This window comes from Penicillium maclennaniae (assembly GCF_028827695.1).
Source record: "Penicillium maclennaniae strain IBT 15551 chromosome Unknown utg000006l:1.0-2513246.0:1.0-2515036.0, whole genome shotgun sequence".
Lineage (NCBI taxonomy): Eukaryota > Fungi > Ascomycota > Eurotiomycetes > Eurotiales > Aspergillaceae > Penicillium > Penicillium maclennaniae.
Window position 1 is genome coordinate 1,323,526 of NW_026623218.1, and position 16,768 is coordinate 1,340,293.

Here is a 16,768-nt window from a genome sequence, read left to right on the forward strand (position 1 = left end):
GGTTCTGACTAACAACCTTATTTTCAACTCTCAACAGCCAGTACACGAGAGTCGGACAGAGCAGATGGCCCTAGTAATAGGTCCCTAGTCCCTAGTCTGCGGTCAGAAAGGTGTAAAAAAGTATGAGAATTCGACGACGAAGAATTGAAGTGCACTTTCATAGCCTTTTACGGCAGTGAGGCAGATACAATCGATAGTGGGGGTGGATCGGACACACTTTCCGTGTTTGGGAGTGCAGAGCGGGCCATTCCACGTAAGCCGAAGCTCCCTAACCCAACATCTCGGATCTAACGATAACACTTTGTATGCTTTCGTGTCCCTGACTATATCAAATTGATATTCTATGGCAGACGTTCAGGTGTTCGGGAACCCGCAGGCCGAGCGGCCGCGCAAAAGGCGGCGCCGCACCATGGCCTGCACCCAATGCCGCAGCCGCAAATTGCGTTGCGATCGTGAGTATCCGAGTTGTGGCCGTTGTACTAAGAGCAGGACACCTACAAAATGTACCTATGAAGATGGCTTCTTATGGCAGCAGCCCGCCACTGTGCCTGCTACGGCTTTCGCTGCAGACCGGGGCTCCACTGTCTCATTGGGCCCGAATGAGCAGACCCCTAATCAGAGAACCCCAAACTCGGGTTTGGAAACGGCCTCAATTCAATCAGATACCCTTCATTCGACAGGTGGTGCTGGCTCCGCGCCAACCCGATTTGAAGACCCTCATCATTACCACAATGGCAGGGCAAAAGGACACCACGGCCGTGAACGTGGCTTTCTCGAGACTGTCCTAGGAGCCCCCAAAGCCGCTGTCAACCAAGAACCATATGTAAATACGGGCCTTCTGCAGCGGCCAAAACGTGCTTTGCCTGAGCCAAAAACATATTTCGCCTTGCGCGTCGACGGCGAAGGTATTGATGATGAGAATTCTGAGAACGAACTTTCGCCGACGCAGCAGCTTGATCTGTCGCCTCGGATCATGATGAGAGGCCGTGAAACTAAGACTCGTTTCAGTGGCTCAGGAATATATGCAAATCTCGTGGCCCAGGTACGTTTTTTGCAGGTCATTTCTTACCTTCTGAGACTCTGATCAGCGTTCAGTTCCCCGATATCCGATCCTTCGCAGAGGAAATCAGAATATCAAACCCTATTCTTTCAAGGGTCCGACCTGACCTGGAGAGAGTCAAGCGTGGCCTATGGAAGGTCAAGCCGCTGAATACGCCATTTCCGGAACCTACAACGCTGTCATTGATTTCTTTACTGCCGCAGCGCCAGGTCGTCGACGAACTAATCGGTCTGTACCTGACTTACATCGAATCCACACACCGCATCTTTCACATCCCTACTTTTCTGAAGGAGGTAGATGACTTCTTCTCCAAGGTCGATGACCCGAACATGATCTCAACGGTATTTGTGGTGCAGCTTCTGCTGGTGATTTCCTGTGCTTGGAATCTTGCAGATGCCAGCAGTTTGCAAGAGAAAAGCTCTGTTTCACTCAAATGCTACACGGCGGTGGAGTGGGTTCTGCACGCAGAAAGGTGGATCGAAAATGCGCGCATCAAACGCTTTGAGATCAGTGCTTTACGGCTTTACATTCTTTTGGTCACGGCTCTAAATGCCCATGGCATGAAACGCAGCAAGGCCTGGGTCACCACTGGCTCCCTAGTCCAAAATGCCATGCTGTCGGGGTACCATCGCGATCCAAGCAAATATGCGCGGATTTCCCCGTTCAACAAGGAAATGCGACGGCGTATCTGGACCACGATTGTGGAGTTGAACCTGCAGATTTCCTTTGATCGAGCCATGCCACCGTCAGTGCAAAGCTCCGACTACGACACCTTGCCCCCTCTGAATATCGACGACGAAGAGATCAATGAGGCTTCTACCGAGGTACCGGAGGACCGGCCCCTGACTGATATCACCGACTGTTCGTTCCAGGTTGCCCTTACGCAGTCTCTACCTCTTCGCCTCAAAGCCTGCCAGCTGATGCACTCTCCTCGCATTAGCTGTCGATACGAGGAAATCCAACGTCTTGACTTGGAGTTGAGCCGACAGCTCTCGCGAATTCCTATCTGGAGTGCGTCCGATGCCAGCGACATAGTTACCCAGCACAAAGTCAGTTTACGAAAGGCCACGATGGAGTTAAAAATCGCGCAGGCTCTGCTCTCGATTCACACTCCGTTTGCGATTGAAGCCAGAGAGGAAGCTCTTTTCGCCCCCTCGGCTAGATCCCGCTTGGATGCCGCAATCATGATACTTTCCACCCAGCGCCAGCTGCACGCGACCTCGCTGGCGCTGTCACTTTGCACCCTTGGGGAGTGGATACTTCAGGCATTCGTATCCATTTGCCAACATTTACATACCATGGACCATCAAAATTGTACAGTTTTCCAGCATCGGAGCTCTAACCATCCACTGACCAATCCTTAGCTCTTCCGTCACATCCGTCATCTTCTATCTTCACGATGCACACTCTGCCAGGTTTGCCCGATTCCCTGTTATCCTTGGTGGAGGCGGCCCTCACCTTTCTCGAAGGTCGGTTCTTACTGGTCGTCAAGGGTGCTAAGGACTATTTTTTCCTGTCAACCATTGTCGCACTGGTCAAGGCCAAGCTCTGGCCCGCCCAGGCGCTCATTTACAAACAGCAAGTGGTGGAGCGGGTACTGTCCTTTGCGCAGACCATGTTTTCGCGTCACGCGACCTGTGAGCACTTGGGAACGCCAGGTATGGGCAGTTTCAAGAATAACCAGGTTTGTCTCACGTATCACACCCATTAAAGTACCTTCTGACCCACCTAGGTGGCTGCCTTCATCGCAACCCCCGGAATGGCAGCCGTCCTTCCATCCGACTTCGACGGCATCCTCCCGCCGCCCAACCACGACATAACAGTAAGGCTTCTATTCCTTCTGGTGACCCTTCGTGCTTTTCTCACAGTCCTGCAGCCACCCGGAGAGTTCGACCCCTTTTTAGACGTATTTGACTGGGAGGATCTGACAGGAATCGCTCTCGGCAATTGATATACCCAGATATGCACAGTATTATAGGCGCAGTGGATCAAGGTGATTACCTTCGATTTGGAATGTGTAATAGATATCATGATTGCATCACCGGGCTACATCGTAGATCAATGTTCGGAATCAGGTCCCAAATGTTGGCCAGGGGAGCTCAGGAGCTTGGCCGGGTCCACAGTGAGATCATGGGCAGAGTGACGATCGGTTGCGACTGCAAGGGCATGTCGATCAGACATTATTAGCCGCGGTTGCAGGACTGGAACTATATCAATAGGCTATGGATCACTGGCCCCGGAGATGCAGTACAGTACTGTAGATCATTGCAAGTTGATCAATGCGAGCCGTGCGACTGAATCGAGGTTACAAGGCTCCCGATGATTGTGGCGCCGTGATAAGGGTATACAGGCATGAATTGTAGTCCAAGTCGAGGTCTAGGTCTAGGTCTAAGTCTAGGTCAGGGCCTAGGTGGCTCAATTGCGTGCGAAGTTCTTAAAACATATCATTGGTGCATTTGCACGGTGGGGAGATCAGATGAAGCCATTGGTGAGAAAAGGAAAAAGACCAGAAGAGCGGAGATTAACGAGGGACTAGACCCAGCAAATCAAACTGGGTCGATCCATCGCGCCAATAGACCGTGGATAACGTGAGGGGAACTCGCGCTGTGACAGGCTGTACAGTGGGGAACAGCGACTTACAATGACTTGTTCTTCTGCCTGTTCCACTACGTGTCCACAGGTACCTCAAAGTCAATCCGAGAATGGCAGCCTAAAACACTTGGCTTTGGTTTAGTTCGATCAACGTCCGGACTGTGCGGATCTTCATTGCTGGGTTGGTCCCTTTTTACCGCCCAATTTTTTTTTCACTTTTCGATTATCATTTGTTACTAAAATCTTAGGCTACTTATGTAGCGTGCCATGTGCGCCTATGTTCCAGAGTGTTTCCTGGTTTCCCTCCTTTTGCTCTCCCGATCTATTGTCCTTCCCCAACTCACCATGCGCTGTCCGTTCCGATAAACGGCCCAATTGCTCACCCCAATGACCTCTTAGGCGGCAATTGACAAACTCTCCCTAACCGGTGAACCCGCAGCGCGGGTTACACCTGTACATATCTACAACATCAGAAGAAAGCCGCATCGCAATGTACTCATTCGAGGGTCTTGCTTATCTCCGACTCATGATTCTCGCCTTGATCACCTTAGTGGGGGCGAATCCAGCATCAGAATGGGGTCCTAAAGTATCACGAGTGTACAACACAACTGATGAAATCCCGCTTCCAAACCAAGGCCACATCCAAGTCCACGATCCAAACATCATCCAGCACAATGGCAGCTACTACCTCTTCAAAGGTGGCCACCATATACCTATATTCAAAGCGACCAATATGACCGGTCCCTGGTCTCAAATCGGCACCGTTCTCGACGCCGACAGTATCATTCACACTGGAAATCGGTCGCGACCATGGGCACCTACCACTGTCGAGCGCGACGGCACATTTTACTGCTATTACACGCTAAGCACGCGCGGCTCGCGTAAAAGTGCCATCGGAGTCGCCACCACGGCCACGCTAGAAGGGAGCCCGTGGACCGACCACGGAGCCGTGATCCACACGGGCGACGGGGAGAATTCGAACGTATGGCCGTTTACAATTACTAATGCGATTGATGCGTCATTTGTGACGGACAATTCAACGGGGAAATCGTATCTGAATTACGGGAGTTTCTGGCATGATATCTGGCAGCTCCCGCTATCTGATGACTTGCTGTCGATTGAGGATCCTCGGGAGCCGGATGCGATGCAGTTGACTTTTATTCCGCATGAGCGCATCAAGCCGCAGGAAGGATCGTGGATGAGTTATCGGGATGGATATTATTATGTTTGGTTTAGCCATGGGAAGTGTTGTAACTTCCAGGGGGGGATTCCCTGCGCGCGGGACAGAGTATAGTATTCGAGTTGGAAGGTCGAAGAATGTGCGAGGGCCTTTTGTTGATAAGGAAGGTCAGATGCTGCTTGATGGGGGTGGGTCGATTGTTTATGCGTCGAATCATGGGAAGGTGTATGCGCCTGGTGGGGTTGGTGTTCTGGATGGAAATGAGACGACGCCGGATATCCTTTATTATCACTATTTGAATACCTCGATTGGTTTCCTGGATAGTGTTTGTGTTGTCTGTTCAGATTGTGGGATCTCAATGTGCTGACTTCCATTGCAGGAAACTCATTTGGGCTGGAACATGCTCAATTACTCGGATGGGTGGCCATTTGTTGTTGATGGAATCTTGATGGCTTCTCATTCAGGGGCCGTGGGATATCTTCCAAATTGCTTCTATCTGACCATTGTGATGAGTATGTTGGGATTCCTGAAATATTGAAGATCTCTGCTAACTGGCCTAGTTTCATGGCTGTACATATGGTCATAGCGGATGCCCTGGCATGGCATCACCCTCGATACTCCCTGTTCCTTTTAGCGATTGCACCATAAAACTCATTAGAGGTGGCGTTTTTGCTTTTTTTGAATACTGATTATTTCTTGAGCGTGCGAATTTCTGGGCTAGCATCATGCTCCACCTTGTGTAGCGACTTCTGAACTTCGCATCTATATCTACAATACACAAAGATGTCACATCCAATCACCGAGTAGCGTCTGTCATCAGATTGAGTCGGTGGCATCACTTTGATGACTTATCTGTCTGAAGAAGGGCTTTCATTGACGTGATTTGTTGACTGGCATAAGAAGTGGACATGAATATAGAGACACAAAGAATGCGAAAAGATGAAGATATGGCGAGACGCTCGACTGAGATTTGTGCTAAAGCTATCGTAGCCGTTCCGGGTTACATGGCCATTCAAGATCATTTCATTGAGAATGTATTTGAACGCGCGCGATTGCCATACGGCTTGTAGTGGTCGTCGATCACATGGGGGGTCTTCCTGATGGGCAAGATGACTCCCGAACAAGCTATAGGGAATTGCGGGTTTCTGGCAGGACAAGGCAATCTGGTCGGGTTTGAAGTGGTTCAGTCCGAGACCCCGAGGGTAGATGGTGTGAGTTCAGGCGATTTAACTTTTTGGAAGGATCGTTGCAGGGCGATAAAGCTGTGGATGACATAGTGGCAATGTTGATTAAACTCAGCTATATATATTCACCGATCAAGAGGAAAGTGAGCATGACCGAGACCTGCCGAGGTCGCATTGAAAGGCATAATTATTTCGGATTGATTCTTGCTTCTTGGTGGAGAGGAAGAAAAAACCCAATGTGGGGTGTGGGGGTACAGTTATTCATGATAGGCGGCGATGGACCATGGAAGTCACTTGACTACCAGAAATGTATATAAGTGCACAAACAACTCCTTCGCCAATGAAATGATGCAGTAGAACTTCAAGGTTGAAGTAGTTTAGTTTGTAGCCCCGAGAGGCGTGATAAGACTTGCTTACAAGGGCTTTGAAAGAATTATGCGCTCCTGGCTCTCGTTGACGCTCTCCTCCAGCAAAGTCGTCCCCATTCCTAGACCACCCTTCTTCCTGTTATTTTTGAATTCGCCAGCACGGAATTTCGCGAGCTCATGTGGTTCGTTGCCGGTGGACTCGGTATATTTCGAGTTTGCACTTGAGCCGAAACGGCGGAAGAATGGCAAGGGTTTCAAAGATGAGAGAGAGCCGGCGACAAGACCTAGGTTGAACTCGATAACCATCCAGTATAAAGATGACGCTGAGTCGTCTGTGCTAGATTGTTAACATTTTAAGAAAAGGTATCAGAGGTGAGCTTTCGTACACGTTAAATCCGTAGTCCCTTTACGCAAATAATCCAACGTGCTAAACCGGACGACAGGGGCGATGCAGGCGATTATACCTATATTTGAAATAAGTATTGAAGCATGTTGCACCGTCTGCACTGACCTGTTCCGAATATTGCCATCAACGCAGCGATTTTTCTCACGGGCATTTGCAATCCGCACAGAATTGACATGGGTGCAATTAGCATAATGATATCCGCGACGAATATCAGCACTGCTTGGTATAGAACGATTTGGAACAGCTTGAACTGAGAGTAACAAGTTGCGTTCGTGATTGTCAAGTCAAATGCGGCCCTGTAATAAGCCTAGTCAATAGACGTGGTAGACACTGCTCGTTATTGAGCATGTACCTTGGAGGATCACATTGAAAAGCCAGAACCAAAGATCCGGATACCGAAAATAGTACTTGGAAGACCATCAAGCCCGCAGTAAGCCATTGCATCCAGGCTGATGGCGTGGTGATGTGGTAGTCAGCGTGGGTTATACTCCGAGTCTCTGAATCTAGTTGAATTGACGAAAAATATACCTTTAACAAAGATTCGTCGAATAAACAATAGCAAGCTAATCTTCACCGAGAGTGAGGCGTAGAGATAGATGCACATCGCTGCATAGTATAACTATTCGCGAGATCCAGCTCAGTAATATGTTCTGACAAATTCTCACAGAGCCTGTTTTAATAGTACCTTGAGCCAAATTGCTCGATCTTGGGCGGATACAGTCTCGAAGTGCCGGCCTTCTCCATAATAGACAACGGCAATCCCTAGCCCGTTGAAACATTGTGTCACGACCTAGTGATCCCCGTTAGCCATTCCTGTGAAATTATTTCTATGGGTGCAATGGGACTCGGAACTGGGACATACCAGCGCGATGCAAACGGCAATATCATCAAGTCCAAACAGGTTGACGATGACCGCTCTTGTGTAAAGCTGAAGGTGAGTTAGATTGACTATGAAAATTGAGATTGACACGCTCTCCGGGCGGGGTCTCACTCTCAAGCTGACGACAATCAGGGACAGAAGTCCCGTGCTAAGAATCAGCCCATAAGTGAGGGACTTGAGATAACGCTCATCTGCTGTCAGACTAGGCTCGGCCGCTGAATTAGACATAGCTTTTAGGAAGGTCAGAAGCTTCTCTGCATAGTGATCGCGCTGAGGGCGTAGAAAAAGCGAGATGCAGACTTTTAATCTGTAAACAAGACGCAGTGTGATTCCTCAGTAGGGAGTACAGGGAAGAAAAAGAAAAACATGGTAAATCGATATCTCCGAAATATTCAAGTACTTTTGTGCCTTAAGCGCAAGTCACATATCCAGATCAACGTACTGTGTCGTCAACACGGTCCAGATCCTTGACCGTCGACTATCATCGCTAGTACATAGGCCAATTAAGTCGGGTCCGAGTCTGGGGAAAGACACGGCTGGAAATTAGGCAAGTGTCACTTTCCAGTTTAAGTATAGTAGACATCTTGGTGAATAGAAATGGGGTTCCATCGGACCACATGCCACCGGACGGGACTGCGCCCCCCACTTTCCAATCCAGGTTAGCTAGTGGGAAGGATTCAAGGAGCGTTCGACTCTGGGAAACTGTTGGAAGGGTCTGGACAACGGATGGATTGAACTACTGCAGTAGCTGCATGTCAAGCCATCCCCCTTTTTCTCTCTGAGCTATCGAGTGGCGGGTGTAGGTGACGAGGATGAGAGAAAGGAATGATCTGTGCTGTCAAAACTGGATTTTGGGTTCTTTCAAGTCACGACATGTCTACACGATGGTAGAGAGATCATGTACCAGAAATAAGCACGAGAATCAAGGGCTAACCTTAGGGTCGAGAATCCTCAGAGTCTTAAGCCCATCTGTGGTAGGATGGTGACTTACTCCGCGGCGCGCATGTACTCTTCGGGATGGTGGATCAAGCCGCTCGCGCATCATTCACTTGCTGACCAGCCATTTCGAATGATCATTTTGCTAGAAGATACAAGGCTACAAGAAAAAACAAGTGGTGGAATATCACAGTTACCGGCTGAATCAGAATTATACGGTATTACCTCGCAATTTCCCCCTCTGAGAATTGAGATGATGATCCTCTTCAAGAGGTACTTTTGTAAAATATCCCCTCAACAGCAACGGCCGCTCATTGATTCACCAGCTGAGCCACGATGTGTGAAGCAATAAAATTATCATGCTGTAATCCATCTCTTCAATTTTTAAAAGACTGACCACGGCCATCTAAATCTGATAGGTGAGGCTAATTGGGAGGTCCGGACTCTGCTGGATCCTGTGCGGGAGATAAGGGGTCAGGGATGGGGAAGGGGGCCATGGGGACTAATATTACCAGTACCTTTTTCCGACCAAGCGATCGAAGCTATCGAATTCTCTTCACGTGTCCACTACGGGTCACATTTTACCTCTTGACACCTCGTGCTCATCATACCCATCAAACTCGATGTCTTCGTTCAATCAAGAGACGGATCATTTCAAGGTTCTCATAGCTGGTGGCAGTCTTGTGGGTCTCGGCTTGGCCCTAGCTTTCGAGCGCGCCGGGATTGATTACGAGCTGTTTGAGAAGGGAGATTTCGCACCGCAGCTGGGGGGCCTCTATTGGACTCCACCCGCATACTATAAGAATTCTAGAGCAATTGGGCGTGTGGCCGGACATCGAGAAGCAGGTTATACCATTGAAGCACCGAATGCATTTTGACGGAAACGGGAATTGCTTCGAGGACTCACATGTGTTAGGCAATATCGAGGAAATGTGGGTCTATACTGATCGAAGAATCCGGCCGGGCGTCCACAACCAGTATTGTGGCAATACAAGAGATCCATTTGCTAATTTTGAAACCCTTTCGGTATGATTCAATAGTCTTCAACGTCCTATCGTTTTCTTGGAACGATGCAAGGCTCTAGAAGTCCTGCATAGTCATGTGAAAGACAAGTCAAAGCTGCATTCTCAAACAGCAGTCGCTGAATATGAAGAAACTGCGGAGGGAATTGTTTTGACCACGGAAACTGGCGCCCAACACCATGGTCACATTCTCATTGGGGCCGATGGAATTCACAGCAAAGTCCGAAAGCTGATGGCTGACAAGATTGGCGTGACAAATCAATCCCTCGCTCAAGATATCAATGAAGGTGTGTCTGATCTAGAGCAAACAGATTTGAAGCTTGATCAACTAACTAAAATCTAGCTTTCACTAGCGAGTACAACTGCATTTTTGCGATTTCCCCGAACAAGCAGTATCTACCTGATGGCATGGTTCACAATGTATACTACAATGACTACTCTGCAGTTGCGGCCGCCGGTGTGCCTGGACTTGTGTTTTGGTTCCTTTTTGTCAAAGACTCAAAAGTCAAGAGAACACCCCACTGTCCACGGATTACCGATGCGGACGCAAATGCATATATCCAGAAGTATGGAAGCTCTCTGGTAGGCCCTGGGTATACCGTGGAGGATCTCTGGGAATCTCGAGTCAAGGCCTCAATGGTACCTCTGGAGGAAGGTGTCATTCCACAATGGTGTCACAACAGGGTGGTTTTGGTGGGCGATTCCGTTCATAAGGTATGAGTACCTTCGTGATATCAACACGCTGGTAGACTAGGAAGAGCTAACTAGCCTTCTTTATTGCGACAGGCAACTATCAATCCTGGATTAGGTGGAAATACAGCCTACGAAGGTATTGCTCGTTTGACCAATGGTCTCATACCTTTGTTGAAGAAAAACCCAAAACCTTCTCTTGAGCAATTGACCGAGGTTTTCAACCAGTATTTTATTGAGCATTCTCCTCGCGCCAAAACAGTTGTTGATCTTTCCGGTTCGATCACGCGTTATGAAGCCCAAGACACATGGGTTCTCAAATTTGCAGCTCGTCACATCGTTCCCTGGATTAGTGACAGAATCAAGGCAAACTTGTACGCCATTTTCTCGAAAGCTGGACCTTGGTTGGAATATCTTCCATTACCCGCTCGAGATATTGATCTTAAAGCAGTTGCCGAGAAGCCTGCACAGAGCATTGCTCCAGTGTTGATCGCGGGTACGGTCATGGTGGGGGCTGCTGCCATCATCTGGCAGACGTGTAGGGGACCCTTAGCCTCTCTTGTGATAAGGTGACTGTTAAAGATTTACATAATCTCAATTGCTTTGCACAGATTTCTATTGCTCTCGGCCGTGTTCATTTCTCACTTCTCAGAATTGGAAAGCTTGGAAAGCAGATTGCAACCCCACCTCTCGGCCGAGTCGAGCTGTTCTTCCAAGTCTTAGACCCAGAATGACGATCATGAATATGAGAACTTGGCTTAAGCTATTTTTTTGTCTACGGACAGACCCTTTTGAAGTTCAGAAAGATCGCTCAATGTAGAGCATTGTATTTTACTGCGTTTCTTTGCCCCTCTATACCTGAACACACGTCCTCCACACCTTTGATCTGAGAACTGCCATAATGTCGGCAATATATACCACCGAGACGATTTCTGAAATTAATGACAAGCTAAAACAGACAGAACTAAAGGTATACTGAGCAAACACCGAAGTCTAATGCTTAGCTATGGGGCTTATTCAGCGATGTGCAATGCATCCCACTTCTCTAAGAACCTGTCAAGCTCCGCTTCATCATTTTTCTTCGATCTTAGATAGATCGCAAAATTAGGGTACTGGCTGCTAATATCTTCTGCTTTCCTAGAGGTCCATTTGCCCTCAAGGTCGGAGAACAAGGCGTCCGTTTCCGAGGGAAGCGTGACATCCAACTCTTTTGCCGCCATCTGGATAGCACGCAACATCGCCTTACCAATAGGCCAGCGTCGTGCAGCCGCCTTAGACGCGATACAAAGATTGATAAACGCCTTCTGACTCTCCGGATTATCGAGATCCTCGAGAAGAGTGCTCTCTGCCATTGAGAACGATTGAATCTCTCCAGCCGTTACTCGATCGTATCCCCATGCGGCCCGATGTACCTCTGCCAGGCTTGCGATGTTTCTAGCTGCCGTAAGCCTTAGATTTCTCACAGATTGATAGTCTCTAGGGTCCAAGGCCTCTTGAATAATCTTTTTCTCAACATAGCCATTGATACTCATGATAATCTGGTTCCAATACATGCTAAATCTAGTGTAAGCACGAGACTGGATTGTGAGAGGGATTATAACATACTGTAGACCCAGCGCATGAGGGGTCTTGTTGTTTTCCTCCCTCATGCAGTCGTTAAGGTCCATTTTCCATGCCTCCAGACGAGCGTGTAATTCATCCACAGCATCTCGCACTTCTGAGAAGGACAGTTTCTCTAAATGAATGGGACCTTTGAAAAGCGAAGACGATGATTCGAAAGTAGCAATATTGAGATCCGCAAGAGCCTTGACCATCGAGGCTGTATAGGCCGGGACACCGCCTACTAGAGATGGATATGGAATCCAGATGTCGCTGGAGTCGCTTCGGGGACTCGGGTGCATTCCACAAGGCGTTTTCGGAGCTCGGATCAAAGGTCGTTTGTGAAATATGAGAGATGTCGCGCTGCACTCGTATGGTCAGCAAGTATCAATAGCAGACTGCCATCAGAAGACTAACGCTGTGATGTTGTAGAGGCCCCAGACTGTAAGATTCACCACCTCTGGCGCGTATGTCGACTCTTTCCCCAAATCGTGTTGCTCGATCAGATCGTCCGCTACAAAGGCCAATTGGCCTTGATACAGCCACCCGCGTCGGTCCTTGCCATTCATACAAGCACTGCAAGACATCAGCCAAAGGTTTCTTCATCGTGAGGAGAGGGTTGCGCACGATGAAAAGAGAATACATAGCCCGTGGATCGTGGTCAAAGTCACATGGCCATCCTCTTTCTCAAAAAGATCTTTCGCTTCGTTATAGAAATGCTGGCCTTTTGAGGGCAAATCTCCCAGATTAGCGAAAGCCTCAGGATAATCTGAATAGGCCTGAATAAATTAGCCCAGACTCCTTCTTTCGATCGCGGCGGGAACATACACAAGCATCTGCCAAGATGGCATTGACAAGAAAAGGCGAACAATACAGAGCACTCTCCGTATCCCCGGACTGCATGTCCTTGATGAAACGATCACGATCCATGAAGTTGAAATATGGGTGATACCATGTGAACCAGAGCGAGACTAAGTGGGACACAAATTCATCATCATCCGACACTTTGGTCCAAGGTCTAGCTGGAACTTTCCATAGCGGATCATCAGAGAGTTTTCTTACATCCATGACACTGCGCCGTGGTTGAGCTGTGGAATCCCTCATGATCTGAGCTAAATCAATCAATTCAGGAGTCTTTTCAAGTTCATCGGACATACTCTTGTCCATGTAATCTTTGATCTCACCTAGCGGTGCGTTACTGCGAATGAGATTGAGTAATTGGATTACTTGACGGTTGCTGGAACCGCGAAGGTTGCTGACAAGTTGCACCAGCAACTCGCGGTCATCCTCGAGGCTTTCTATTTTGCGCTTCATGATAATTCGGCGCCTTTTATCTGAATTTACATCAAAGACACATTCTGTGCGTCTTTTGGTGCAGGATTCGCAAGGTTGGACGCCATCGCACTAAATCGCTAATGCTTAGAATCTGTGCAAAGGGGTGGGAAATTGATATCCCTAGGGTACCTTTGACTTGCGGGCTCTGCATGCAGAACAAGCAAGTGATGTATTTTCTCTCTTCGGCAGCTTCACATCTGGATTTCGGCTGGGTCCCGACGGATTGGGAGCCAATTGCTGTAATGATTTCGAGTCCATTTGCAAAAGATGAGCCTGGATCTGAGCTAAGGCGATTTGTTAGAGACTCGGTGGCAGAGAAAAATATCTACAAAAAATCGAGTTTTATGATTGAGACCACGGCAAAAAAGGAATCATACCTCTGTCCACCGATGTGACGGGAACGAACTCCTGCCCCTAAGAATCAGGTCCATGGCAGCGCTTTGGCCATTGCCTTGGGCTAATCAGCTGTGCTGAATACCCACATAAGATCCCCCTTTCAAGCTACCGGGACTTATCTCCGACCATTCATTTCCCCGGAGTTTCACCGAATCAGGACTGGATATTTCATTCTGCAGTCTTTTTCAAACCTAGCCGCACGCTTATTGGTTCGTGTGGGGATGGCTAGGCAAGGTCAAGCTCAAGTATCGAGGCAATACAGTAATGACTGAGAGTGGCAATAAAAAGGCGAGAACTGGCTAAGTAGCTGTGCATGAATCAGAAAAATGAATCGGAATTTAGAGACATTTTAGCCTTTCACTTGATGTCCCCTCTATCAGCAGTACAAGTTTGACGCAAGAGATCGACGCAGACGATGACGATGGGGAAAAGAAAGAAAAAGATTGCAGGAATCAAGTTGGAAGGATGTGGAGTTTAACCTGATTTCAAATCAGATGGTAAAACAAGACTGCGCAAGCTTATTTACCGAATAGGCTGATCATGAGCTGACCACTATGGATCCCATCCACCGTCGACACTATACACCTGCCCAGTCGTATACGACGCGGCATCGCTCAGCAAAAACACCACTGTCTGCGCCACCTCATCAGGTGTGCCGACGCGCGGAATGACTGTGTCGGGAACGGTAGGCCCGCCCTGGATAACAGCCGCCTGATCAAGCAACGGGGTCTGAATCGAACCACTACACATCAAATCAGCGATTCCGTCTTCAATGTCAAGTTTCCGGGAGTAAAGCTCTTACGGCGCAACTGAGTTGACCCGAATATGTGGCCCGACTTCCTTCGCCACAGATCGCGTCAACCCAATGACCCCATGCTTAGTCGTCGAATACGCCGTATGTAGCGGGAACCCACGCAAGCCCTGAATGCTCGACGCAGTCACAATACTGCCTTTTCCCCCAGGTGCAGATGCCATGATTGCCTTTACTTCGGCACGAAGACAATACATCATGCCGGATAAATTAACCCGTACTAGCATGTCCCACTCATCGTCTTCCAGGTCGATGAACTTTCCCACACCGTGGTTCTTCCCAATCGCACCAGCCATATTCGCTGCACCGTCGAGTTTGCCAAAATGCGAGACTGTAGTCTTGATCCAGTCGTTGACGGCGGATGACGAGCCGATATCTACGACGGTCGAGAGAATAGAAGGATGTGTGTCGGAATTGGTGATGGTGCGCACGGCGTTGTTGAGGGTCGTTTCGGATATGTCAGCTAGGGAGAGACGTGCGCCGTAGGCGTGAAGCTGCTTTGCAACGGCTAAGCCGATGCCGCCAAGGCCTGTTACAACGTAGACTTTGTCTTTGAAGGATTCCATTATTGATGTCGCTGTATAGGTATAGATGGAAATGGGAAGAGTGAGCCTGATGCGCGTTCGCGGGGTCTCCGTTAGAGCCTTTCCTGTGACGTGTGTTGTAGTATGCGATTGTGGGGCAACCTGCGGTGCAGTCACTCAATAATACCTCGGGCGCGAACAAATCACGATGGCTTTGACAAGCGGACACCAGTTGCTCCTGCGGGGTTTCTCCGTTTTCGTGGGGGTAATTAACTTTGAACGTGCGGAGTACACTGAAGGTCCCAAGGGTCTTATTTATCACATAATTTATTTCTAAGTGCAGGAAATACAAATTGTCTGGATTTGATCACCCTCACGCTGGACAGATCTCCTGGGTTTCGGGGAAATGCCATGGGGGATACCAGACTGAGGGGCTAAAATGGAGTGAGACGGGAAGAAAAGTCGCGATTTATAATCTCTTGTAGAACGAGTTAATCATCAGGATTGGGATGTTTTCCAGCAATTATAGATATTGAACAGACAGTTCTTAGTTCAAAGCATCTCTTCCGGCCTACCAGTCACGAAACAAAACTTTGATCAACTACGTTTTAATAATCCTGGACATTGACATGGACCTTACCCCAAGCCCCGTTCCAGCATCCGCAGTTGAGGAACAGCCCCCGCAGGCGGGCACTTGGCCCCAACTTGGCCCGAACATCAATCTGGTCTATGCAATGGATAAGCTTACGTCGGGCACTCGCGAAACCCAATACATGCGAATATGCCGCGTCACAATAAGAATTCAAAGAACATCTCGCATTGCCTCTCATAGTCTGCCACATACATGATCAATACAATCTTTAGCTCCGATGTGTCGGTATACCGCTAATCCAAAATCTCAAAGCTTGAAACACCATGGGTATCGAACACGAACAGAACCAGAAACCAGAAACGAAACATCTCGAAACGGACCCCACAACAAACAGACATCACATCATTGACATCCAAAGGCCACTGAAAACAAGTCCACTCAGTAACAATAGCCACGTCCTCTTTTCGACCACTTCCCGTCCCGCCCACTAGCATCGCCACCATACTCAACGTGCTCCGCATTCAAACAATACTGCACCTGCTGGGCTTGCTTCGCGGATGTGGAATTGCAAACAGCAGTACACGGCTCCGGATTTGAGTATGTCCACATGCGACCACCGGTACAACAACCGTCTCAGGATCGAGTACATATCTTTATAATGGTTTGCCGTTTGGTAGAGCGGGACAGCGGTGTAATCCTTCAGGTTGCCCATAGACGGAAAGGCATCGCGGGAGTAGTAGCATTCGGCAGGCTGAGTAAAGATTGTGCTGTTGCTCACGTCCATTTTAAGGGTAGTGGGCGTAAAAGACGGATTGTATGAAGGTCAACTATCGTGCAGACGGCCCGCTGTACCCCTGAGCGCAAAGGAAGAAAGTAGAGCGCAATCTCGAGGGTGGGATGATCTGATCTCTCTTATATTTCAGAAGCACGGACAAGGTGCTCGAGCTCACTATTTAAATACCCCCGGCCCCCTCAAACCTTGACGCTCCGCCAAGGCGCTATGGGAGCAATATTTTCCTAATAGGGCTGACCTCCACTGAATCTAGCTGACGGTGGCTTCAGCCACAATTTCATCAGCTAGTCAATACTAGGAGCGATCGAGATGCACAAATTCCCAAGTAAGCAGTACATGCAAAGGCATCTATTGAGCACTCAGTCGACGCTCAGTCCATACCCAAAAGAGCGCATGGCCC

General features: G+C 48.6%; 7 protein-coding genes across 7 annotated transcripts; 3 read left to right on the forward strand and 4 right to left on the reverse strand.

Moving 5' to 3' along the window:
• Positions 1-409: 409 nt before the first annotated feature.
• N7477_006742 (putative C6 transcription factor) lies at positions 410-3,011 on the forward strand (the record flags this gene model as incomplete). Its single annotated transcript, XM_056968405.1, has 4 exons — positions 410-1,042; positions 1,096-2,374; positions 2,425-2,744; positions 2,793-3,011. The coding sequence occupies 4 exons, from the start codon at positions 410-412 to the stop codon at positions 3,009-3,011; spliced, it is 2,451 nt and encodes an 816-aa protein (XP_056821201.1).
• Positions 3,012-4,142: 1,131 nt separating this feature from the next.
• N7477_006743 (uncharacterized protein) lies at positions 4,143-5,418 on the forward strand (the record flags this gene model as incomplete). The annotated part of the gene is made up of 4 exons (XM_056968406.1): positions 4,143-4,846; positions 4,914-5,157; positions 5,212-5,344; positions 5,393-5,418. The coding sequence occupies 4 exons, from the start codon at positions 4,143-4,145 to the stop codon at positions 5,416-5,418; spliced, it is 1,107 nt and encodes a 368-aa protein (XP_056821202.1).
• A 1,011-nt stretch (positions 5,419-6,429) lies between these two features.
• Positions 6,430-7,898, reverse strand: N7477_006744 (uncharacterized protein; the record flags this gene model as incomplete). The annotated part of the gene is made up of 6 exons (XM_056968407.1): positions 6,430-6,716; positions 6,771-6,848; positions 6,896-7,086; positions 7,456-7,580; positions 7,653-7,718; positions 7,782-7,898. 6 exons carry the CDS (start codon positions 7,896-7,898, stop codon positions 6,430-6,432), a joined length of 864 nt encoding a protein of 287 aa, XP_056821203.1.
• A 1,331-nt stretch (positions 7,899-9,229) lies between these two features.
• On the forward strand, positions 9,230-10,891 carry N7477_006745 (FAD-dependent oxidoreductase; the record flags this gene model as incomplete). Its single annotated transcript, XM_056968408.1, has 5 exons — positions 9,230-9,452; positions 9,523-9,538; positions 9,647-9,915; positions 9,972-10,342; positions 10,415-10,891. 5 exons carry the CDS (start codon positions 9,230-9,232, stop codon positions 10,889-10,891), a joined length of 1,356 nt encoding a protein of 451 aa, XP_056821204.1.
• A 440-nt stretch (positions 10,892-11,331) lies between these two features.
• On the reverse strand, positions 11,332-13,231 carry N7477_006746 (fungal specific transcription factor domain-containing protein; the record flags this gene model as incomplete). The annotated part of the gene is made up of 5 exons (XM_056968409.1): positions 11,332-12,280; positions 12,335-12,493; positions 12,545-12,696; positions 12,746-13,029; positions 13,075-13,231. The coding sequence occupies 5 exons, from the start codon at positions 13,229-13,231 to the stop codon at positions 11,332-11,334; spliced, it is 1,701 nt and encodes a 566-aa protein (XP_056821205.1).
• Positions 13,232-14,200: 969 nt separating this feature from the next.
• On the reverse strand, positions 14,201-15,025 carry N7477_006747 (SDR family NAD(P)-dependent oxidoreductase; the record flags this gene model as incomplete). Its single annotated transcript, XM_056968410.1, has 2 exons — positions 14,201-14,390; positions 14,451-15,025. The coding sequence occupies 2 exons, from the start codon at positions 15,023-15,025 to the stop codon at positions 14,201-14,203; spliced, it is 765 nt and encodes a 254-aa protein (XP_056821206.1).
• Positions 15,026-16,080: 1,055 nt separating this feature from the next.
• On the reverse strand, positions 16,081-16,359 carry N7477_006748 (uncharacterized protein; the record flags this gene model as incomplete). The annotated part of the gene is made up of 1 exon (XM_056968411.1): positions 16,081-16,359. One exon carries the CDS (start codon positions 16,357-16,359, stop codon positions 16,081-16,083), a length of 279 nt encoding a protein of 92 aa, XP_056821207.1.
• Between the last annotated feature and the right edge of the window lie 409 nt (positions 16,360-16,768).